Below are 25,516 nucleotides of genomic sequence, written 5' to 3'. Positions count from 1 at the left end.
CTCCCCTTTATGCAATCAGGTGCTAAGAAGTCCTGCTGCTCTTTCTTCTCCACTGTCTCCTACCTCCTCTTCCCATCCTTTACCCCTGCTCCTGCCCAGACAGAATCTTGATTACATCACACCTCCCAGCAGAGGAGCAGCCTCCTGGTGAGAAGAGAGCTGGTATCCATTTCTGCCCTCCCCAACCCAGCCTCCAAAACGATAGGACTGATCCTTCAGAAATGCATTATTCACACATTCATTCAAGCACTCGCTAAACCACCACACTGGCTCTTTATAACAGGTACCCTGCCCATCTCCATGAAACTGAATTGAAAGATACTCAATTACGACCTTCAAGAAGATCACAGCCCACAGGTGGTTTTTTTCCATTTCTTGTACACCCTCGTCTACCCCCCACCCCCTGCCCGGTTCAGAACCCTTCGATAGCATTCCATGATTTGCAGCAGGGTCCCCAAACTGGCCACCCTCAGGCCAAATCCTCCAAAAAGACTTTTTTGTTTGGACCAAGGTGCTTTTAAAAATTTGATCCTGGGCTTCCCTGGTGGCGCAGTGGTTGAGAGTCCGCCTGCCGATGCAGGGGACACAGGTTCAGGCCCCGGTCTGGGAGGATCCCACATGGCGCGGAGCAGCCATGGCCGCTGAGCCTGCGCGTCCGGAGCCTGTGCTCCGCAACGGGAGAGGCCACAACAGTGAGAGGCCCGCGTACCGCAAAAAAACCAACCAAACAAACAAACAAAATTTGATCCTGAAATTCCTAAGCAGGCAACCTTCCCTTCCTAGTGTACTTGTGCTCACTTACTTCATGTGTCTCCAACTGAAATCCAGGGACTAAAGTCTAAACGAGTTGGCATGCGAGGGCCTTGGCAAGCTGGCAGGACTCTGCCTCTGCCCTCCCTTTCCTTCCCCTCCTGACTGAGCTGCTTCTCGGTCAGACGACTCCCTCACTGCTCCGAACCATGCCACGAGACCCGGTGGTGCCGGCTGACCCCTCCCCTCCTCTGCTTCTCCACACTCCCCCTGCACAAGTTCCTTCCTCCTCGGGGCTTCCCATGGTCCCTGCAAGCTAAGCTGACATTCCCATCTCTGCAATCCCCTCTACTATGCACTGACTTTAGCACTTGACTACATGGAAATGTCTTTCTCGACAGACCACAAATTCCTGGTTTGGAATGTCTGCGATTTTCTTATTTGGCATCACTCTCATTCCATTTACTTAAATGAAAAGTGCATGCTTTTTGTAGAGTTTAAGCAAAAATCCCATCACTCAGAAATAAGCAGGTTCTCCCACTGATTATTTGGCAAACCTTATTCTTTAATGTGTCTTTTTAAGAACCTATACATACATAAGGACGGGAGGACAGATGATGGGAGAAATTTAGAACACCAGGACCATGCATTATTTTTAAATACAAATTTAAGGCTCAATTTTATTTGAACTTAGAAGAAAATGAAGTGGAACCAAAGGAACGCCAACTTTCAATAATTGCTCCTTCTCCACATGTTACATTAATTGCCTAAGGATCTCTCTAAGGTTAAGAAAAAGATGGTGAAAGATATTTTCGTAGGTTTTCACCCTTTTAAACTACATGTTTCAGTTTTGCACAGGATTGGCTAGCTACCGAGAAAGATAAAATTAAAACTTACTTTCACTTACCTTTCAGTCCCACCCCCTGTTTTTGCAGATTTTATTACTATTTTTGTTTTGTTAAAGTTTTAATATTTGCAATCTGCTTTGCAACCATAACTGCCCACTGTTTAACCAAAGTTCTGGATATAAAATGGACAGAAACTTCAAAAGACCTTTAACACAGTTTCCTCAAACTTCTATCCTGGTTGGCTAAATTTTACTAACTTCATTTTTCAAGGAAGGCTCCCAAGTTCATTTGAGTTTACAGATGAATGTCTGTTGCTTTTGTACCTGAGTGCCAGCTTCACTGGACATAATGTTTGTGTTCACATTTTCATTCTCTTGAAGATACTGTTCCACTCATCCACTGTCCTCAGACATTAGATGTTTCTACAGAGTCTGAGGCAAGCCTAGGTGTGTCTTTCTTGATTTTCCTGCCTTTTTGCACAATTCTTTAAGCTTTAAGTTCAACACCTTAGCCAGAATGTGCCTATGTCCAATATCACACATCAGCTTTTCCTGGTGTACACAGTGTGCCTTTGGATCTTTAAGTTCAGTTTTTCACTCTCACTGGGAAATTTTTCTTCTATTACATCTCTGAATACTTTTCTGATCCACTGTTGGGCCACTTACTGAGACAATCATTATTCTGATGTTGGACTGTTTTTGTCTTTGTCCCCTTATCTATCATCATCTTTTTTCCAAAATCTACAATCTCTTAAAACTTTTCCTCCACATTCACTCTGATTATCTCAAAGCCTTTCCTTCAGGTCAATAAGTCAATTTTCGGCCACTGAATAGGTAACGTACTGTCTACATTTATTGACTTAGCTTTATAATATCTCTTCCAACCTCATCGTAGTATATTAATTTGCCTTTAAAAGCTAGAATTTTATTGAATTCATAGTCTATAGTGTAAAGTATTTTCAGAGTTCCCTTCAGGTCTCTGGATATGTTTTCATCTAGATTGGGATCTTGGTCTGTCTTCTGTACGTTCTACTCCTTTCCTTCATTTTTTTACTATAGTATATTTGAACAGTTGCAATGCTATTTTTTTTCACTGTGCTTGTGCTAATACACAGATAGCTCTGTCCTGTTGTGAAGCAGATAAATTCTCCGAAATCCCTTTCCCACCTTTAACTGGGAACTTTAGTTCCTATGAGATACAGGGCTGGGTTCTGCTTTCTAGACACTTTGCAGTGGCCTACACAGTGGAAAGGGAAAGAGCTGGCTGGGTCAGCGCACAAGCTTTGCCCTCTCTTCTGGGATTCTGTCACACCAGGGCCCATGCACTGAAGCTAGAAAGGCATCCCTCTCCTGTGGATCCTGGATAATGTTTCTAACTCAGCAAGATTTTGCCCTAAAAATGGATGTCGGGTAACAACTGGAGAGGCAAGATATGTGATCTGCTTCTACTCCACCATCTTTACCCAGGAGTTAACCCATTTGTTTAAGAGCAGCGTCTCTTGAAAATAAAAGCTATCTCATATCACCAAAAATTGTTTTAGTATCTCCTGTATGATTAGAAGATAAATAAACTTTCCGAATACATGAACCTCACCAATTATCAATGTGGATTCAAATACATAACTATCCTCTTTGAGAAGTATGAAATACAGATGTACAGTTATTACATAGATATTTGCACTCTAAGTCCTAAACTTAGGTTTTGTTCTAACAGGCAAGAAAAAAAGGAATACAGACCTCGACTGAAGGTACGTCCTGCTTCTCAGAACATACGTCTTCTTTAGACGCTTTGTGAATCTTCTTTTCTGAAGACTTTGTGTCAACCTTTTTCAAAGTTTCACAGTTGTCTACTTCATTCTTGACAGGCACTTGCTGGTTATTCCCTTGAATAAATAAAAATGATTCAATTTCTAGCTAATTATTTCCATTCACATTCCCCATAGTTAAATCTTCTTCCTACACCAAACAATCTCATTTGATTTAATGAGATTTAGACTTAAGGACTGTTTTGACATCCACAGTGCTCTAGAAAGGTATTTTGCTTACAGGTGAAAATGTACTTATATTAAGAGTTTTACAAACAGTCGTTAAAAGAGGTCATGGGAAGCAAGAGCAGGGGCCCCCCCATTATTCGTAGCGGCATTATTCATGGAAGTCAAAAGGCAGAAACAGCCCAAATGTGCATGGACGAATGGATGGATAAACAAAATGTGGTAAATACCGTGGAACACCATTAGCCTTAAAAAGGAATGACTCACTGTGCTACAGTGTGAGTATAATTAGCATACTGAACTGCACACACAAAAATGGTTAAGATGAGGGAAAAAGGGAATGAAGTTCCGACACACGACACAACATGGATGAACCTTGAAGACATTATACTGAGTGAAATAAGCCAGTCACAAGACAAATATTGTGTGAACCTATTTGTCTGAGGGACCTAGAGTCATCAACTTCATCGAGATAAAAAGTAGAATGGTGGCTCCCAGGGGGTGGGGGGACGGAGTACGGGTAATTATTGCTTAAGGGGTACGGAGTTTCTGTTTGGGATGATGGAAAAGTTCTGGAAATGGATGACAGTGGTGGTTGTACAATGATTTGAATGTACTTAATGCCACTGAGCTTTACAATTTACAATGGTAACTTTTAGGTTCTATATACTTTACCACAATTTTTTTAAGTTAGGGGAGGGAGAGAGGGAGGTAAGATCTTGGGTTCTGGTCATGACTCAGACACTAATTAGTTTTACTGATCAGAAGTAAGTCTCTTAAGCTCCCTGAGCTCCAGTTTCCTTATTTATGAAATGACAATACCACTTCCTCTGCCTACCCTGACTGTTATGAAGATGCAACCAGAACAGACAGAAATATAAAGGGTCACCGCCAATAGACACATGAACAGCTGGAGGGCAGGGCCTTCTCCTGCAGGAGACACCCACCTGCCCTGGGAACAGCACCCGCGGGGTGAGAACCAAGTGTGAGACAATCACGCTGGCAAGGTCTCCACCAGCAGGAACCACATCTGAAACGTGACCTTTCCTTTGTTTTTTCAAGTGACTTCATTCCTAAGTGTATTTCTTCTTCTATCCTTGACTTCGACATATGGTCAAATAGGCTTCAACCCCACCATAACTGGGCTCAGTGTTCTAATATGAATCAGAAAGGATTTCAATACCTTCCCCTTTTTTCTTTAACTGAAAATCCCTCACGACACCTTGGCCATCTGTGAAAATGTAGATGCCCACGGTGCAAATACATCACAGCAGAGCAGGTTGCTGGCTCCCATCCAGCCCTGCTGAGGGGCCTGGGGCTGCACGAGGCTCTCAACCCAAACGACAGGAGGGGTCAAACACCCTCCAGACCCTGTAATCCTGAAGCTACAAATCAAGCTCACTCAGAGCAAGATGCATACATTTCAACAATAACGCTTAAAATGTAAGCATTCTTTTATTTTGTTAACGGAAAACTATGTAAATATTACGTAGTTATAAAAATGCTGGGGAAGCATAAATTCCTCTGCAACACAGATTGGCTGTGAGACGCCCACAGAGGAAACCATCCAGGACCGCGAATGAGCCGGGAAAGAGCCAAGAGCAAGGGAGACAGGGTCCAAACAGAAAAAGACATCATAAACAAAGACATCACTTCGGATTCCGGAAGCCATCGGTATGAACAGAATATAGATATTCTCCTCCAAAAACGTGCTGTGACTCTCCTAGGGTCTTAATTCATGAGAAAATGGTTTTCCTCAAGTTTTCTTCATGCCAAGAATAGCACTAAAAGTATTAGTCATCGAAGTTTCTTAGGAAGGATCCAAATTTAATATCCAACACTAAACCACCCCCTAAAAAGGGATAAAGCACAGACTCTCCGAAAATTACTAATGCCTATTGTGGGGGCCAAGAATTAGGACCAACAATAAAATGAATTCAAATTCAGCCTTTCAGAAATTCTATCACGACAATGTTCAAGAATTCAAAAATACCACGAGTGGGCTTCCCTGGTGGCGCAGTGGTTGAGAGTCCGCCTGCCGATGCAGGGGATACGGGTTCGTGTCCCAGTCCGGGAAGATCCCATGTGCCGCAGAGCGGCTGGGCCCGTGAGCCATGGCCGCTGAGCCTGCGCGTCCGGAGCCTGTGCTCCGCAACGGGAGAGGCCACAACAGCGAGAGGCCCGCATAGCGGGAAAAAAAAAAATATCGTGAGCATATACTTCATTTAAAAAATGGAGCCATCTCATGGCAGCCTACTAAGGATGCTTACTCACAGAATTATATGCTTTTCTGCCATTTATCTCATGGAGTAGGAGTATTTGAGCCACAAAGATAACAAAACAAATACAAGAACAGGAACAAGTTAATGGGCCAGAATCCTGCTTGGATTCTACTGAATCAAATCTAATTGTATGATATATTTTGAGTAAACCACTAGATCTTCATTTCCAGTTATCAGTATCTGTGCAAATGAGACTATTTTTTGAATTTCTGCAAATATTGGTATTTCAGAAATTTTGGAGGTATCTATCTAATTCAGTGAAAACTTTTATGTGCTATTAATTTCAAGGTTTTAGGGTATTATTAAATTTAAAAGTTCATTACCCTTTACATTATTATAAGCAGAAACAACGAAAAATTTGCTAACTATTCCTGAGGCCAGAAGCAATTTGCCTCTAGCCCTAATTCTAAGTCTGTATTGTTTTGATCATATAATGAAAAAATAACAGTTATAAACATTTTGAAAAGAGACAAATTTCAAAAGATCACTTACATGACACATAAAGCCCTGCTGTTGTCAGAGCATCAAGAGACTCTGGACCGTGTAACACATGCTTGGAAGGCGTCGCTGTTTCACGATCGTTTGACAGGCTGATGCCAAAAATCAAGTGTGTGAAACAGAGCCCTGAAGAATCTGTCAAGAGACTGCACTTCTATCGGCAATTTTAATTTATGATTTATTACAGGCCTCTCAGAAGGAGACAGGAGAAAGAGCAGGAAAGGGGTGACCCATTTTCTGTTATTCAGCACACACTCTGTTTCTCCACAACAACAATGGTGAGCACGTAGCCAGAGCCATTAATGTACAGCCTGGAAGATTTCGTTCTCACACAAGAAGTTACCCTCAGAAAAAAAAAACCGTCTCAGAATAAGAGAAGGTGCAGTGCTTCAGGCACCTCCAGGAGTTCTGGCGGGTTCGGGATGCCATTTCAGGCACTCTCGGGAGAAAGGCCACCTCCCCAGTCCCCTTTCCCAAAGGCAGTCTTGTCATTAGACCTGGTTCTAAGAACGTCTGTGTACTTTGGGAGAAATGGCTAGAATGTGGCACAGACACTGACTGGTTTCAACTGAGTTGAGTGGAAGCTCCCGAGAGGCCATCAGTTCAGCTCGCAAGGCTGAAGCTGTTTTCTTCAGATTCTAGGAAGGCTCTTAAGATGGAAACACAAAGTGAAATCCGTTTCAAAATAAGAAAAGAACTGATGCTCAAAGTTGGAAGTGAAAACTTGGAAGGTTCTTAACATTTTTGGTTTTCTCATTCTTGAGTGTTCTTTACACCCTGTGACCCCCTGCCTGTCACCATCTGCCAGCTTATTACAATGCTTTCCTTCAAATTCTGACAAAGGAACCCTGGACCCTCAATATGACCAAAAGACTCCATATCTTACCTTCAAACTACAATTTGCTTCCCCTAAATTTCTCAGTCCTTTCTTACTTAAAAAATTCTCAATTCTTTAAAATGTTTAAATTGTAAATTGAAGGCAGGCCACTTGTTTACTTTTTAATTTAACCTCTTTGATATTTTCCTAGAATAGTGATGTAAACAGAAAACAGTCAGAACCAAATACATGTCAGTGAGTGGATTTCCCTGTGAGGAGCCTCCAGCTGACAGATTAATTCTGGAGAGAAATACAGGGCTGCAAATTAGCACCTTTGAATTTGCTGGTATGAACATGGTAGAAAGCCAAAGTTCCTTCACTGAATCTTATGTGATCTGACCAGCAATCACCCTGATACTGCTTAAGAGGCTGACAAGTCAGCTAAAGAGCAGTTTAAAAAAAATTCTTGAAGTGAGAGATTGGTTTTCATTTAAAGCATCATAAGCATACCAGTCATCCGTACAGGGAGGAAAGGTTCGGGGCAGGTTTGCCATCTACAATGATACAAGCAAGCCCTATGTTTGTGGGCTCCCTTATTAAAGTTACTCACACTTGCTGAAGTGTTATTAGATATTATATGGTCATCTAGGCTCAACTACAGGCATTAAACAGCATGTACTGGACAAGAGGATCCGGGAGCACCAAGTCAAATCCTCTGACCCACCCTGGCCCTGCATGGCTGGTCCACGCCCTTCAAAGAGCTCTGATGCAGCAAAAGGCCTTCCCATCCATCCTCCCACAAGGCCACAGCCCTTGCATTCTGCAGGCACATCTACCCAGATGTCTGATGGATGCACTGGACCACAGAAGACGCACTTCTGGAGGAACAAGTCCCTCAAACAAGTCTGATTTTAAGTTTGTGTAAAGTCAGCCTATGTCAAATACTGTCCTCGGGCCTAAATGACACATGAAACAAGAGAAAAACCCAGCTAGACTCACTCCATAATTTCACCCTTTCACGAGAGTTTTGTAGTCTGGGCCCTAAACAGTGTCAGGGCAGAAATGGATGAACAGACACCCCACTGCCCCACCATCAACACCCTCAGACAAGGAATGCTGTGGCTTCATGGAGATCTGGTAGAGGCTTCGTCCAGGGGGCGCACTCACACACTGGGGGAGAGGCCGTGGGGAGAGCCGGTCCTGCAAACAGGAGTCCTCTTCAAGCATGCGCACCGCTGCTAGGGAAATGGCACCAACAGGGTGGAAAAAGGGGCACCAGGAGTGATGCACAAATTGCCCAAACCACGTTCTACTCAGAGGACCCTGCCTTCCTTTTGAATTAGAAACGTCCTTTGATGGAACATTTAAAATTCAGGTTGGTATTTTCCCTACTAAATGCATCAAGCTCATTAGAATCAGCCAATCTATGAATATAATCTTCTCTACAATATCAAGGAGTGAAAAATATGATGTTATTTATATTTAGATGTTTCAGATAAGATCAAAGGTAACCGATTCTTCCAGACTAAAAAGTGTCAAAAATTTGACTCTTAATGGGAGTAGAAATGTGCTTATCAAAATGGTCAGGATAAACACACAAAAATAAGCACAGGCTCTTATGCCAGAAGCCAGAGGAATCAGTTAAAGATTTAATGACAAATGTATGTGTAGGTAGCCTTCCTAGTCTAGTTTTGCTTGCATTTTTTTTTTTTTTTTTTTTTTTTGCGGTATGCGGGCCTCTCACTGTTGTGGCCTCTCCCGTTGCGGAGCACAGGCTCCGGACACGCAGGCTCAGTGGCCATGGCTCACGGGCCTAGCCGCTCTGCGCCATGTGGGATGTTCCCGGACCGGGACATGAACCCGCGTCCCCTGCATCGGCAGGCGGACTCTCAACCACTGTGCCACCAGGGAAGCCCTGCTTGCATTTTTATTAACTGCATTTGCTACGAGAGAACATCTACCTTCTTTTAACCAAGGAACACGACCAGAGAAGAACCAGAGACGGAGCATGCAATGGTGGCAGCTGTTACGTACAGAGAGTTGGTAAGTTTTGTTCCGTCAGAAACATGTCATAGGCTGACTGATTTTTGCAAACAGTCTGAAAAGCCAAGATAAAAGATACTTCGGGGCTTCCCTGGTGGCGCAGTGGTTGAGAGTCCGCCTGTCGATGCAGGGGACGCAGGTTCATGCCCCGGTCCGGGAGGATCCCACATGCCGCGGAGCGGCTGGGCCCGTGAGCCATGGCCGCTGAGCCTGCGCGTCCGGAGCCTGTTCTCCGCAACAGTAGAGGCCACAGCAGTGAGAGGCCCACGTACCGCAAAAAAAAAAAAAAGATACTTCGGAAGAGGTGTCCATAAATTCCAACAATACAATATGATATTCACATCATTCTAATGAATGGACTGAAAAAAGTAAACTTCTTAACCACGATGCTCTAAAAACTTGGTGTCCCGTCCTAAACTTTCCTTCTTAGAAATGGTATTTCAACATTTATACCTTTGCTAATAAAACTTTGTGTGTGAACTAAAAATTCAGTGGCCACAGTTCAAACTAAAGTCATAGATGGGAACAAATTCCACTAAGAACAGACTGGAGACAAACAAGAGAGAAGAGTCACCAAGGAGGATGGAAAAATTACCATTATTTTTCCTGGAAATTTCTGGCAAGTCTGACTGGCACTGAGGTGAATTTCTCGGCAAGTGATTTTCAGGTAGTTTCTTAGGGGTCTTCAGAGGACAGACCTCTCGCTCCTTGAGCTCAGCTATGTTTTCTGAAATCTGAAGGTCCGTTTCCTTAGGAAACATACATGTCTGTACTTCCTCCTTCACGTGACATTCGGAAGAAGGATTACTGACAGCAATTGCATTTTTCAGTGTGTTTTCTTCTTTACTCAGTAAGTTTTGAGGAAGAGTTAGATTCTTCTGCAGGTTGACGTTTAGGGCACCTGTGTACTTGAGGCCCACCCAGGTCTCGCCCATCCCAGCAGGGCACGCGTCCTCTTTAGCAGCAGCCAGGGAGCCACCTGGGGCCGAGGCCTGCTTGTCCTCTGCTGGGGCGCTGGCACTGCCGGCGACGGCTGCGCTGGCTTTGTGTTTCCCGTAATAGACCGAGCACTTGTGCTTTTTCTGCGAATGGCTGTAGGTGGCCGGGCTCCTCTTCGTCGCGTTCTGGATCCTGCTCTGCGGGGGGTTTACCGGAAGGCAGCTTTTCCCTCGACCTTTATCGGAGGGGCTGTAGGTATCGAGAAAGTTCTTGCAATTGCTTCTGGATTTAAGAAGAAAAACATTTAACATAAAGGCAAACCAAGTAAACCTCTCCCTCTCTGTTTCTAACTCCATGAGAAAGAGGGAGCTGTCTGGGGTACACCAAAGAGTTCTCACCTTTCGTTCTTCTAAAGCTCTGGGAGTTTAATAAACTAAGTCCTTACGTGAAGTCTATATTATAATAAAAGAAATGGTGTAGCTGTCACACAGTGACTTAAAGGAAATTGTACTGAAACAAATTTGGAACCAAAATGTATATGACCTTAAAATAAAATCAGAAGTGAGTCATACCAAAGGTGAGAACCCTCTCCCCACACTACAAGAATTCTTACTTGTGAGAATGGGAGCTGATTACATCCATTGGACTATTGCTTTGCTGTGAAGAGGAGCTGGCATTTTGCCTCTGTCTCGTTTTCATGAACTCCATCAGAATGTACTGTGCTTGTTGGAAGGCTATTAAAATCACACCCAACAGGGACAAACTGAGGACGAAAGCAACGGGGTTCATTACTGCCCGGTTGTGACTGGCATTAAAAAGACTAGCTCACTAACACAACACTGTAAATCAACTATATGCCAATAAAAATTAAAAAAAAAAAAAAAAGACTAGCTCTACAGAAGAGAGGTGAATCAACTGATGGGAAAAGTCTAAAGAAATGCTATTAAGATCCCATATGTTATGGATATGGAATGACTCCATAATTTCTGACATCTCTTAAAGATTCAAAAAAAACTGTTTCTGAAAATGTGAATATTTATAATTCTGACATACCAGTTCAATTTTTAAAGACATTTCCAGGATAAAATCACATTTTAAAGGGTCATTCTAGTCTTCTAATCTCAAACTGCCGTTGCACTGAGCTAATAACACATCCTATGTCACAGATGATGTTCGTATGTCTTAAATGTTACGTATAACATTCACATCTTCCACCGGGACTGCCAATGAACATATATGGAACACAACTGTCCATTACACTCCTAGGTCCTATGACTCTCCTACAATTAGTTTAGAGAATAGTAAATTCTCTTCAAGCGTACCAGGAACTACTTTTCCACTCAATTCATATGCTTTGATCCCACCGGGCAATATACATTTCCATGTAACTCGGCTGGACGGTGTCTCCACTCAGTGAGGGAGGAACAGTGGAGAAGGTGGCAGCTTACCTGACAAAGAAGACGGTGAGCCTCCAAAACGACTCTTCCCAGCTGGGTCCCGGAACCACGTCCGCACACAGAGGCAGCAGGTGATGAGGGAGGGTCACGTTGAGAGTGAAGCGAAACTCCAGGTCTGCTGCTGTGGCCAGAGTCAGCTCGCGGATGACCCAGGAAGAGGTGAAGTCTGGAGTAAACCTGACAGCAAGAGGCATTTTTATGAACTTTGATGGTTTTAATTTTAGGAACAAAACAAAATAATCAGGCAGCAGAATTTCTTATTTCTGCAAGATAAATACTAACATGAAAACAACTCAAGACATCTTACCAATGAAAAAAAGTTTTTCCCCACAATATAGTAAATGCGACCCCAAACTGAAATGAGGTTAAAGTCCAATGCTCACACAATGCTGATGTCCCGGGATGTGTTGGGGTCCAAGGAAAACTGCTGACAGTCTAGAACTTCAAATCCATAACCTTGGCAATTATACCCATTAATTTTCAGAGATGTCACAGTTATAGGAAGTGGTCCGATATTCTCAACCTTAAAGCTCTTTGTAATTGATAAAATTTGCTTGCTGTCTTTCAGTTCTAGTGTGGATGAAAAGTGATATTTAGTACAGATGAACTGAAAAATTTATTTAAAATAATTTACTGAATCAACATTTACTGAATCCACAAACCATGATCTACATGATTAAAATGTAAAAAAATTCAATACAAGCTCAAAGCATGATTCCTAGCTAAATTCTAGAACAGTTCTAGATTCTACTACCAGAATATGATAAAAATACTTAACTAGTCAAGGTTTTTCTTAAGTTAAATGATCTGCCTATGTACCAAAAGTAACCAAAATCTCTTCTTTGTTCTTTTACTTATTAAAGGTTAAGGTGAAAAGTTTATTCTTCTCAGAAGCCTAATAGTTTGGATTTACCATGAGCCACCATGCACCCCGTGCCCCAGCAGCCTCGTTCACACCCAACAGGACCAGTTAGGAGGGTGTCTGTGCTTCTGTGTAAAACCATCATGGACACTAGAAACACAGTTCAAACTCCCATTACATTAAGAGGTAGTAAATATTTAAATCCTTGCAAATAATGAGAGCACATTTCATGTTGGGAGTTTAAAAAAGGAAGAAGTATCAATTTTTAAAATATTCCTATAAATTTATAACCCACAATTTATTCCATATTAGGACTAACATTTTATCTGGTTCTACGGTTTATACTCCTCCATAGTTCTAACTTTCAAGGCAACTCTAAACTATTGAATGAATGAATGAAAAAAAATGAACACTCTGATGAAGATTTTGAATGCAAAATGGCCAGTCTTTTCAAACTCAGTGCTCATTCAGCATAGTTTTCTAAAACAAAAAAAAATTTACAATCAGGCGTTAAAATAGCTCTACAAATTATCCAATGGTTTCACCAATCAGTTTTCTCCATAGGAAACATACACTAAAATGCTTTCAGTGTGTCCCTGAAATTAAAAATAATAACAGGAAAACAAGACAGAATTTACCAAAAACATTTTACATCTATTGTTTTATTTTTGGCTTAGTTCTTAAGGAAGTTCTTGGAACTAATATAAACAGTTTAAAAGCATTTAATTTAAATACATGCAAAACTTAGAATTTTCTAATGGAACACTTAACAAATTTCTAAATCTGCACTGTCTGATACAGTAGGCACTAGACACATATGGCTACTTAAATTTAAATTAAATAAATTTTAAAATTGAGTTTTTCAGTCACACGAGCTATATTTTAAGCACTCATTAGCAACGTGTAGTGTGAGTGGCTGCCGTACTGGACAACACAGACGTAGAACATTTCCATTACTACAAAAGGGTGGTTAGCTCACCTTCAGCCTTCTCTCTACTTATTATTTTGGTGTGATTTTTTTAGGATTAGGTAACTGATAACCAAATTAACAGTTTCACACTATTTATCTTAAATATCTGACACTCTACTGGTAACTTAACATTATACTTTTCCCCCCATATCTATTATTTAAGTTGGGTTAAATATCTAAGGCTATTGTTTCTAATCAAGTGGTAGCAGCCTACATATGCTCAAATGTTTGCCTGATTTAATTATTAGCATCAATACAATGAATTTACTGTAAATTTTTAAAAGAATCTTCTCATATCTCCTTTTGCTCTTGGCTTTGGCACCAAGCCTGTCCTGTCCAAGTGCCACATACACAGACCACACACACGGACCACACGCAGGGACTCACGTCTCCGGCAGCCCATCAGTGTGGACTCGGGCACCTTAAAGCGCAGTGAACCTCCAGTGCCAGGAAGTCTCCCTCCCACCTTCAGTAGCTCTCTTGCTCCAAATCCTTCCACACCAATCATGTCGATAACAGTCAAGTTATTCCTACAGAGAAAGGAGATGCAAATAAAAATGCACTGCAATAGAACGGTCACAAGATACAATGCACTTGAATTTAACTATTCCTAATTAGCAAAACAAAATTTTTTAAGTTTTGAGAAATAAACTCAGTTTAAATAGTGTGGCATCTCCTGCCATCTCAGAGCATGGAAGCTGCCAAGCCCGGCAGAGTCAAGGCAAGCTGAGTGGGCAAGAACGAGCAAATGATCATGATCGCTCTCCAGTTCCCACCCAAGAATGGAAACCTATATTTTTCTAACCAGGCATCAGGGTGGTGATCAGACCTACAAGAGACAAAAAGTGAAGGAATAAACTGGGGGGAACACAAAGAAACATGAACAAATTTAGACAAATTGATAAAAATTGTTTATAGGGTGAATTAAGGAGTTTTCATAGTAACTGTGATTGTAAGACATTCTTCCTTAGGGATAATTCTAGAAATGAAATCCTACCCTATCTTTTGAACCAAAGATTTAAAACAGCATCCTACAAATAGCATGTATCTACGCAAGTTCTTACTAGTCAAATAGTAATTCAGACTAGCTTTTGCCTTTTCATTAACTGAAATCAGGATTCCTAGGATGGAAAGTTCAGTGGAAATGATGTTTAAATGATGCAGACTGCACTGAAAGTCAGTTGCCCCATTAAGGTAAACCCCAGAAGCAAAAGACACTGAGATATCTTTACACCTTCATCTAAAGGATTAAAACCTTTATTGAACCACTTAAAAGCCTTTAAAGTGGTGTTAGATGAGTGACATTGTTTACAGAAAGATATGGTGTCTCTCAATACAGAAACCACCAAAAATAAATTAACTAGTATAAAAAACTGAGACTTTCTTTTCAAGCCTGGCACAGGCTGGGAAGCTGGGATGAGGTAAAGCTTATCTCTACGCTTCCCATGACCTTAGTTCTTCAACAGAGAATGGGTTTAAAAGGACACACGTTGTCAGCAGAGCACTAAAATACTTACTAAAACATTAGTTATTAGTTTGTTCTAGTCAGCATTACTTATAATGCTTAACAAAGCGGTCTCTTTTATAAATTTAATTAACTTTTTATTGGAGTATAGATGATTTACAATCTTGTGTTACTTTCTGCTGTACAACAAAGTGAATCACTTATACATACATATACATATATCCACTCTTTTTGAGATTCTATTCCCGTATAGGTCATTACAGAGTACTGAATACAGTTCCCTGTGCTTAGTTATCTACGTGGCAAATCTTTGATACAACACCAATATTCAACAAGTGAAGTCTCTTGAAGGTTCTTTATGATGTGAAATCTGAAGCTATATTAATGAATTTTCATAGTTTGTTACATTAAAATCCAGTGGTCTATCTTGCACATTTTACCAGGGATGATTTTTGGATTATCATAATTAGTTATCTGGAAAATACTGTTCACTGTGATATGCAGATCTTCCAAATGTTGACACATTTCATTATACTTATAAAAATCACATTTATTAATATCCTCACTGTGGTTAACAGAAAAGTACTTTAAGTACTGAGAAGCTATGAAGCTCACAGTGGCAGATACCAGTTTTCCAAAACTCTACTTTTCACGCGAATGCTCAAATTTTATCATTGGCAACAAACACTACCCTTGAAGTGACAGGCTCACTTTGTTCATTTTCAAGAAAATGTTTGCCAAGTACCTGAGTCTGAAACAACCATAGTTTTTATGCTAATCATCCTTTCAAGTAAAAATGGTGTTCCATGAAAAAAGGTGGCTAATTCAGCTTATAATTCAAACAGTCGCCAACGTACTTTTCTTGGAGACAACCATGGATGCAGTATGAGTGCTTTATGGGTACTTCTTTTTTTTGGCAGGGGGCGTGTATAGTTGTTTTACAATGAACAAGCAGACACTTTTAAGAACTTTATCTTAGTGCATTTTCTTTTTAGCAGCATTCACTTGCAGAAGAACAAACTCATATATTAAAGGAAGTCCAGAATAAGAAAGTCATTGCCAACTGATATGACACTGGAAAAGCTTAAAAAATATATATAACTAAAACGTCATTAATGAAAAAATTAAATTTGTGTTAGAAGTCTCACCAATGCAGAGAGAGCTTCAACATAGATCTGTATTTACTGTAAATTTTTGAAAGAAGACTCTCAATAAAGAGTAAAGAGGAAAAAAAAATTCAGAATGAAAAACATTTAGCTGCTTAAATCAGCTGGCAATAATTGTTCATTTAAAAGGAAGGAAAAGAAGTAAAACAAGCCAGTGGGCTCAACTAAGGATTTTTTCCATTGTCCTTTGGGGCTACAGAGAATTCCAGAAGCAAGACAGACATGAGAACAGCGTAAATCCAAACACCACGGAATAAAAACATATATGGTAGTGTTTCAATTATTCTTCTGAGCTGAAGACAGAAAAGTAAGTGTGTGTGTGTGTGTGTGTGTGTGTGTGTGGATGTGTGTTCACGTGTGTGCTCTGCCCTCTGTGACGGTGGATGAGATGCCGTGGGAAGGGTACCGCTGCCCTTGGAGAGGTGGGCACATGCTCCCCACGGTACAAGGCAGAAACCTGACACACAGGAGGCCTAAGTGTGGAGCCTCAGGGAGCTGCTCTCCTCAGCCACTGCCTCTCCTAACCTTGGACACAGCTCATCACTGAGGGCCTGAGTGAGTCAACGTCACCTCTTAGCTAAAGAGATTCTTGAGAGAAAGAGAGTCAGCCAGCCAATGAGAAAGGGACACACCTACCGGATTAGGATGAGGGAGGTGACTTTTCCATAGTCAGCTGGTGTGAAAACTACACCGACCCTTTTCCTTTCCAAAGGCTGCAAATTTAGGTGGAGGATGCCAAACCTGGATTCCTCAGAATGCACACCCTGCAAAGTCATTAATAAATGCAATTAACTCCTAGAGAACAAGAGTCCATCTTCATCAAAATGCATAAACATGACTGCTGTTTCTTTAACGTCTGGATCTGACCACCTAAATCAACCTGTGGAACTTGGTTACCTCGAGAGTTCACACCCATCAAAAGTTCCCGAGCCCGGCTGAGAAGCACAGGCAGAGGCTGCAGGACAATCTGACACGGATGCTGGAAAGGGGACTTGCCGCCTGGACCAGATGGGAGCTGGGGCTACAGGCCTTTGATGCAAAGATGCTTTGGATGGAAAACATTACTGAGAAAACAGAGCAATAGCCTCTGCTTGAATGCTACAGGGATCTGACCAAACCACCTGTCCACTGCTGGACAACCCTAAATTCTCTTTAATATTAAGTTTATAAAGAAACCATCTTTATTTAGTTTCTCCATTTAGGAGAAAGATCTTTATTTACTCACATCCTCCTTTATTCTCCCCCAAGATTTCTCACTTTCTCTGAATAAATTTTGTGTTCTAAATTTAATATTCAAGATTTTGTTCTTCATCACTGTGGTAGACTTTCCCTCTTTCCAATGTTTTTTCTAGCTCCTTCTCACTAAAAATAATTTATTAATTCTTTACAACTGTAACCATGTAGTATGCATAATATTTCTCTTTTCTATATTTTTAGTTTTTAAATTTGTTTTATCCCTCAGTTATTGCTCGCATTTCCCATACCATCTGAAAGAAGAAATAGTGATGGTATTTGATTCATTTTCATTAAAATGATAAACTTCATGGAGGGAGGAATTCTGCTTTATACACATATGAATGTTGAAAAAAAGCTGCCGATTTAGGGTATTAAAAGCATAATAGGGCTTCCCTGGTGGCGCAGAGGTTGAGAGTCTGCCTGCCGATGCAGGGGACGTGGGTTCGTGCCCCGGTCCGGGAAGATCCCACATGTCGCAGAGCGGCTGGGCCCGTGAGCTGTGGCCGCTGGGCCTGCGCGTCCGGAGCCTGTGCTCCGCAACGGGAGAGGCCACGACAGTGAGAGACCCAAGTACGGCAAAAAAAAAAAAAAAAAAATTAAAAGCATAATAACAACAGCACCAATTATTAAATAAAATAGTTCTTATATGCCAGGCTCTGGAATATAATTAGGTATATAAAATGCTAAGCATTCTATAAACCTATAGAATCTTCAAACATGAGTGAAAAAGAGGAGACCTGGAGAGGTTAAATAATTTACCCAGGGCTACATGGAGGGGCCTGGATTTGGAACTTTGAATGTCCAATTCCACATGTTCTTAACCAAAGGAACTGCATTTCTAAAAATAAACCAACAAAACAAAAATGTAGGCCTTTCTTATATGACAAAGAATTCTAATAAGAAGTTTAAGTTAAATTTGTAGTATCTCAGAGCCATTGATACTCTTCTTTTAGTCAATGTAATAAATTAACAATGGTGATATTTCCTTTGTCACAAGAGGTGTAACATTCTCGGAGAAAATCTTCAGTCACAGATTAAAAACTTTTTGCGAGTTGCACCATTTGTTTAAATCTGAATAGAACACCGACATGTAAAAGAAACTGGCATTATTTTTGGAATTTCAAATTACATGTGATTAAATAGTCGTGGGACAAAATACCTGTTAGCATTTTGGACTCATTTACCTCCCAACAGTCCTGGGAGACTGCCTGGAATGAGAGGGGCAGGGCAGAACAGGCTTGCTGACACAAGACCCTGCTGCCTAGACCACTGGCCAAGGGAAAGGAGCTTACTGCTCGTGTGTTTCTTACTATAAATAACTCTCTGTTAAAAATCCACTTAAAAGCTTGCTTTGATTCGTTCTAACTCACAGTTGGAGGTTGGCGTCCCTCTTTCAAGTTAATCTAGAGTGAACAGTGTATCTTTGGAGGGTTATGGGTAGAGAAAGAAGAAAATACCCAAGGCATTTGAATACATGTGTGTATTAGAACCACAGTGACATGCACATGTGTCTATGTGTGTATTTTTTTTAAGAGATGCTTCATTTTTTTTTTTTTTTTTTTTTTTTGCGGTATGCGGGCCTCTCACTGTTGTGGCCTCTCCCGTTGCGGAGCACAGGCTCCGGACGTGCAGGCCCAGCGGCCATGGCTCACGGGCTCAGTTGCTCCGCGGCATGTGGGATCCTCCCGGACCAGGGCACGAACCCGCGTCTCCTGCATCGGCAGGCGGATTCTCAACCACTGCGCCACCAGGGAAGCCCGAGATGCTTCATTTTTAATTGATCTCAAGCACAGAATACCAGTGACCCAGAGAACGACCGCGTGCAAACTCAGAAAGCAGGCTGCCAGTTCCCAGGCAAGCAATGTCCTCGCCACGTGACATGATTACTCCCTCCCTGGGTATTTATGCGAGACCTCATGAGGGCCCAGAGGCTCGACTCCCAGAAATCCTGTTTTATAGAGCAGGTGACTATCACAGAAATGGGTGATCTGCTAAAAACATGAGGCCCGTTTAGTAAGAGAAGATTTCTTTTTAACGTATTTGTTTTTACCTTATCTTGCCCTTAAAAGAATTTGATGGGGCCAAGGAATCTTAAGAGAATTATAAATTCTGGGATCTCGAGTTTTATGGTTTTCTACATAGCTCTGATTCAATTGTTGTTTCCTCACTCACATGAATCTAAATAATCAAATTAAAATGATTTACAGGCTCACATGGACCATGGGCTCCTGCTGCATTAGTTAATTGGAGAAAGCTGTTATGTATACTTAACTCCTAGAATATAAAAATAGAGAGCCACATATATTACATAAAGACACTTGAAACACAAATCAGTGAGGCCCATATGCCCTGTGTTTAGTTTGTCAGCATTTTTTTTTCTGTTTAAAGATGACATCCTACCCGGTAAGGGCAAGCTTTGGTGAGCTGGAATTCACTAGTTGTGAAATTAATCATCTGTACATCGGTGCCAAACCTATAAAGATAAAAATGTTTAAAATAGCATTCAGATCACCAAGAAAGAAAGAAAGAACATGCATGTGCATATAGATACATATGCATTTATTTGCACACAGACCCAATTCACCCCGACCTGTCACTCCTGTGTCCCAGCCCCCCACACTGTACCAGACATGTTGTAAGAGCTCAATAAATATTGTTGAATGAATCATGTTGGCAGCACAGAATGTAAAGCGTCATATGGTGACAAAAGCTCCCAACATGAAGCAATTTTTTTTTCCCCAAATGGTTCACAGCTATGGAACCCGAGAGGAAGTGACTCTCAGCCATGGACAGTTCTATTTCCCAGTGGACATCTGGCCACATCTAGAGACACTTTTGGTTGCCACAGCTGGGGAGGTCCTACTGGCATCTACTGGGTGGAAGCCAGGAATGCTGCTAAACATCCTTCAAAGCACAGAACGCCCCTACCCCCACCCCAAACAGAGACTCATGTGGTCCAAAACATCAGGAGTCCTGAAGTTGAGACCCAGGGATGAGGGCAGGTGTCACTGAGCCAGAAGAGGAAACATTCTAAGTGAAACTGTGACTACTGTGCAAAAATAAGATGTAACAGACGTGAACTATGATCATATTTTTATAACAACACTAGGTTAAAAGGCACTGAACCGCTAAACTCATTTCCTGTGTTGCCCAGAGGTCACCGTGATTTCAATTCTACATTTTAGGAGTACATGTGAAAAATCATGATTGTAAAGGTTCCCTGACAAGAAAAGAATATTCTGCTGGGCCCTGGACTTGACATGGTAATAACATTCAAGACCCACACAGTACCCAGAACTTGGAATTGCCATCAGGGGGTCTGCACTGAGGAGATGGGGGTGGTGGTCACGGGCTGATCCCATGCACATCCACACAGAGCTCCCAGGGAAAATGCAAAGGACGTTAAATAATTCCGGGTCTTAACAGGACCTCCCAACACCCCGCGAGAGGTCTTCACCAGCTGGGCATTACCATTTGTGCAGCAGGTGCGCGGCTGCCTCGGGCTTCGGGTACAGGGAGACAGGAAGAAGCTGCAGGGAGACTGGCCGTGAGGAAGGGTTCTTCACCACAAAGTACTTCACCTAGATGTGCAGAGAGGAGAGTCAGACTGCAGGAAAGGCAGAAGCACTCCTGAGATGCCCCTGCAAAAGTGCATCACCTGCATCTAACCACGAACCATCACCCAGTCAATTCCTCTCCCCTCTGAACTTCAAACTCACTCACGCCTACTGAAGCCCGCATTAGTCAGGATCTTCTGTTGTTGCAGTTGAATACTTTCTTAGCTGATAGATTCTGAACTGAATATAGACTTCAGAAAACGTGTTTGTTTCAAGTACTTTCAGTCTGTTCAAGAGTTTTACTCCTTACTTTGTTCTTCTGACACCTCCCTCCTAAAAGCACTGAATGGCATACGTGCATCACTTCATTTCAACTAATTTTGGCTCTGAGACACTATCTCAAGGTGGCGATACTCTGATAACATAAAAACCCAAGAGTCAGGGTGAAATGAAGAGATGAAAAGACGCAGGACCCTCACCACGCTGTTCCTCAGGGCAGTGGCGCTGAAGTTTAACACGAGGCCAGCCTCCGGGATCAAACGAGGCAGGAAGAGAGCAAAGGGTTCTGACTCCTTGGATTTCTTCGAGTGGGCAAACCGAGTCATTCCTAAAACGTTCCTCCTGTGTAATTCATGAACAAAGAAATTATGAAAAATGATTTTGACAGAAGAAAAGGAAATCACTTCCACTAAAAGGAACAAGGGGATCTTGGGAAAAAAATGACTTATTTGGGATCTGGGTGACACAAACTACAAGATGATCCTGGAAGATCCTGGTTTACTAGAAAGCAAGGAAGTGCTCAAAGAATGATGGACACACAGCGCTCCCATCAGGCAAATCTCGGACAAGTCATCAAAAATAATAATGGTGGTAAGGACCAAAGAATCCATAGTGATGCTCAAAAGGAGTGTAGAATGAACAAAATCATTAGAAACATCACCATTTTTGCAGCCATCAATTCAACAACTGATCCCAGGCAAGGATTAGCAATGGATGCCAAAATCATGGGGTGAAACATTCTTAGGGAACAGGAAATGTACATGGTCTCGAATTATCATAGCACATATGTATTAATTGCAAAAGGAAAACTATCTACAATGGAGAGAGTCAAATGATTCAACTGAGCAATGTCAATAATGGGACAAATTGACATTTATGTCCCTCCCTCAGGTGATGAAATGATAAGGACACAAGACTGACCAAGTAATTAGTACTCTTCCCTGAAATGCTTAACAGGAATGTAAACTTGAAGAAGCAACCCCCCAAAATCCAACGTTGAATGTTCTATATAAGACAACTGGCTAGGATGCTTTAAAACACTGACACTATGAAAGATGAAAAAAGGTGGGGATACCAGTCTGAAGAAACTTAAGGAAACATGACAACCAAATGCAATGCATGGTCCTTGAATGGATCCTGGATTTCAAAAAAGGAAAAAGAGAGGAGGGACCTTTAAGATGCCAGAGGAGTAGGATGTGGAGATCACCTTCCTCCCCACAAATACATCAAAACTACAGCCACACGTGGAACAACTCCTACAGAACACCTACTGAATGCTGGCAGAAGACCTCAGACCTCCCAAAAGGCAAAAAGATCCCCACATACCTGGGTAGGGCAAAAGAAAAAAGAAAAAACAGAGACAAAAGAATAGGGACAGGACCCGCACCTCTGGGAGGGAGCTGTGAAGGAGGAAAAGTATCCACACACTAGGAAGCCCCTTCACTGGCGGAGACGGGGCGTGGGCAAGGGGGAAGCTTTGGAGCCACGGAGGAGAGCGCAGCAACAGGGGTGCAGAGGGCAAAGCGGAGAGATTCCCATACACAGGATCGGTGCCAACCAGCACTCACCAGCCCGAGAGGCGTGTCTGCTCACCCACTGGGGCAAGCGGGGGCTGGGAGCTGAGGCTTGGGCTTCGGAGGTCAGATCCCAGGGAGAGGACTGGGGTTGGCTGCGTGAAAACAGCCTGAAGGGGGCTAGTGTGCCACAGGTAGCCGAGAGAGAGTCCAGGAAAAAGTCTGGACCTGCCTCAGAGGCAAGAGACCATTGTTTCAGGGTGCACAAGGAGAGGGGATTCAGGTAACCACCTAAATGAGCTCCAGAGAAGGGTGTGAGCCGTGGCTATCAGCTCAGACTCCAGAGATGGCCATGAACTGCTAAGACTGCTGCTGCTGCCACAGAAAATCCTGTGTGCAAGTGCAGGTCACTATCCACACCCCGCCAGGAGCCTGTGCAGCCCGCCACTGCCAGGGTCCCATGATCCAGGGACAAGCTCCCCAGGAGAACACACAGTATGCCTCAGGCTGGTGCAACATCATGTCAGCCCCTACTGCCGCAGGCTCGTCCAATGTTCCAATTATAACTGCTATACTCCTCCCTCCCTCCTGGCCTGAATGAGCAAGAGCCCCCTAATCAGTCGCTGCTTTATCCCCAACCTGTCTGGGTGGGAACAGATACTTGAGGGCGATCTACAAGCAGAGGCGGGGACAAAACCAAAGCTGAACCTCCGGAGCTGTGCGAACAAAGAAGAGAAAGGGAAATCTCTCTCAGCAGCCTCAGGAGCAGCGGATTAAATCTCCACAATCAACTTGATGCACCCTACATCTGTGGAATACCTGAATAGATAACGAATCATCCCAAAGTTGAAGCAGTGGACTTTGGGAGCAACTGTAAACTTGGGGTTGGCAGTCTGCAACTGATTTGTTTCTGATTTTTATGCTTACCTTACTATACCTTTTAGCACTTGTTAACACTGGTGGATTTGTTTATTGGTTTGGTTATTCTCTACTTTTCTTTTTATTATTATTTTTTTTACTTTAATAATTATTATAAATTATGTATTTATTCTTTTCTTTATTTTTTCTCCCTTTTCTTCTGAGCCATGTGGCTGACAGGGTCTTGGTTCTCTGGCCTGGTGTCAGGCCTGAGCCTCTGAGGTGGGAGAGCCAAGTTCAGGACACTGGACCACCACAGACCTCCTGGACCCACGTAATATCAATTGGTAAGAGCTCTCCCAGAGATCTCTGTCTCAAGCTAAGACCCAGCTCCACCTAATGGCCAGCAAGCTCCAGTGCTGGATGCCCCATGCCAAACAACTAGTAAGACAGGAACACAGAGAGGCTGCCCCAAAAAATACTAAATTCACAGACACCCCAAAATACACCACCAGACATGGTCCTGCCCACCAGAAAGACAAGATCCAGCCTCACCCACCAGAACACAGGCACAGGTCCCCTCCACCAGGAAGCCTACACAACCCACTGAACCAACCTCACCCACTGGGGGCAGACACCAAAAACAATGCAAACTATGAGCCTGCAGCCTGCAAAAAGGAGACCCCAAACACAGTAAGTTAAGCAAAATGAGAAGACAGAGAAACACAAAGCAGATGAAGGAGCAAGGTAAAAACCCACCAGACCTAACAAATGAAGAGGAAACAGAGGCAGTCTACCTGAAAAATAATTCAGAGTAATGATAGTAAAGATGATCCAAAATCTTGGAAATAGAATGGAGAAAATACAAGAAATGTTTAATAAGGACCTAGAAGAACTAAAGAGCAAACAAAAAAATGATGAACAACACAATAAATAAAATAAAAAATTCTCTAGAAGGAATCAATAGCAGAATAACTGCCGTAGAAGAATGGATAAGTGACCTGGAAGATAAAATAGTGGAAATAACTACCGCAGAGCAGAATAAAGAAAAAAGAATGAAAAGAATTGAGGACAGGCTCAGAGACCTCTGGGACAACATTAAACGCACCAACATTAGAATTACAGGGGTCCCAGAAGAAGAAGAGAAAAAGAAAGGGTCTAAGAAAATATTTGAAGAGATTACAGTTGAAAACTTCCCTAATACGGGAAAGGAAATAGTCAATCAAGGTCAGGAAGCACAGAGAGTCCCATACAGGGTAAATCCAAGGAGAAACATGCCAAGACACATTAATCAAACTATCAAAAATTAAATACAAAGAAGAAATATTAAAAGCAGTAAAGGAAAAGCAACAAATAACATACAAGGGAATCCCCATAAGGTTATCAGCTGATCTTTCAGCAGAAACTCTGCAAGCCAGAAGGGAGTGGCAGGACATACCTAAAGTGATGAAAGGAAAAAACCTACAACCAAGATTACTCTACCCAGCAAAGATCTCATTCAGATTGGATGGAGAAATTAAAACCTTTACGACAAGCAAAAGCTAAGAGAATTCTGCACCACCAAACCAGCTTTACAACATATGCTAAAGGAACTTCTCTAGGCAGGAAACACAAGAAAAAGAAAGGACCTACAATAACAAACAATTAAGAAAATGGTAATAGGAACATATATATCGATAACTACCTTAAATGTAAATGGTTTAAATGCTCCCACCAAAAGACACAGACTAGCCGTATGGATACACAAACAAGACCCGTATATATGCTGTCTACAAGAGACCCACTTCAGACCTAGGGACACATAAAGACTGAAAGTAAGGGGGTGGAAAAAGATATTCCATGCACATAGAAAGCAAAAGAAAGCTCGAGTAGCAATTCTCATATCAGACAAAATAAGACTTTAAAATAAAGACTATTACAAGAGACAAAGAAGGACACTAGATAGTGATCAAGGGATCAATCCAAGATAAAGATATAACAATTGT

General features: G+C 42.0%; 1 protein-coding gene across 8 annotated transcripts in view; it reads right to left on the bottom strand.

Annotated features, from left to right (window-relative positions):
• The window catches only part of TMEM131L (transmembrane 131 like), a 160,360-nt gene that overhangs the window by 21,974 nt on the left and 112,870 nt on the right, over nt 1-25,516 (bottom strand). For 6 of the 8 annotated variants that reach the window (XM_059066667.2, XM_067035703.1, XM_059066668.2 and 3 more), the window contains 10 exons: nt 21,360-21,501; nt 20,795-20,904; nt 19,724-19,796; nt 16,724-16,851; nt 13,844-13,986; nt 12,008-12,194; nt 11,616-11,801; nt 10,781-10,930; nt 9,824-10,449; nt 3,335-3,480 (listed from right to left, as the gene is read on the bottom strand). In XM_059066667.2, the coding sequence (XP_058922650.1) occupies nt 3,335-3,480; nt 9,824-10,449; nt 10,781-10,930; nt 11,616-11,801; nt 12,008-12,194; nt 13,844-13,986; nt 16,724-16,851; nt 19,724-19,796; nt 20,795-20,904; nt 21,360-21,501 (1,891 nt within the window). The remainder of the gene's footprint in view (nt 1-3,334; nt 3,481-9,823; nt 10,450-10,780; nt 10,931-11,615; nt 11,802-12,007; nt 12,195-13,843; nt 13,987-16,723; nt 16,852-19,723; nt 19,797-20,794; nt 20,905-21,359; nt 21,502-25,516) is intronic. The other 2 variants (XM_067035705.1, XM_067035706.1) reach the window with 1 other exon arrangement.

Source organism: Kogia breviceps, chromosome 6 (genome assembly GCF_026419965.1).
Source record: "Kogia breviceps isolate mKogBre1 chromosome 6, mKogBre1 haplotype 1, whole genome shotgun sequence".
NCBI classification, from domain to species: Eukaryota; Metazoa; Chordata; class Mammalia; order Artiodactyla; family Physeteridae; genus Kogia; species Kogia breviceps.
The sequence above is the reverse complement of the archived record's forward strand: the minus strand, read 5'-3'. Positions and strand labels throughout refer to the sequence as shown.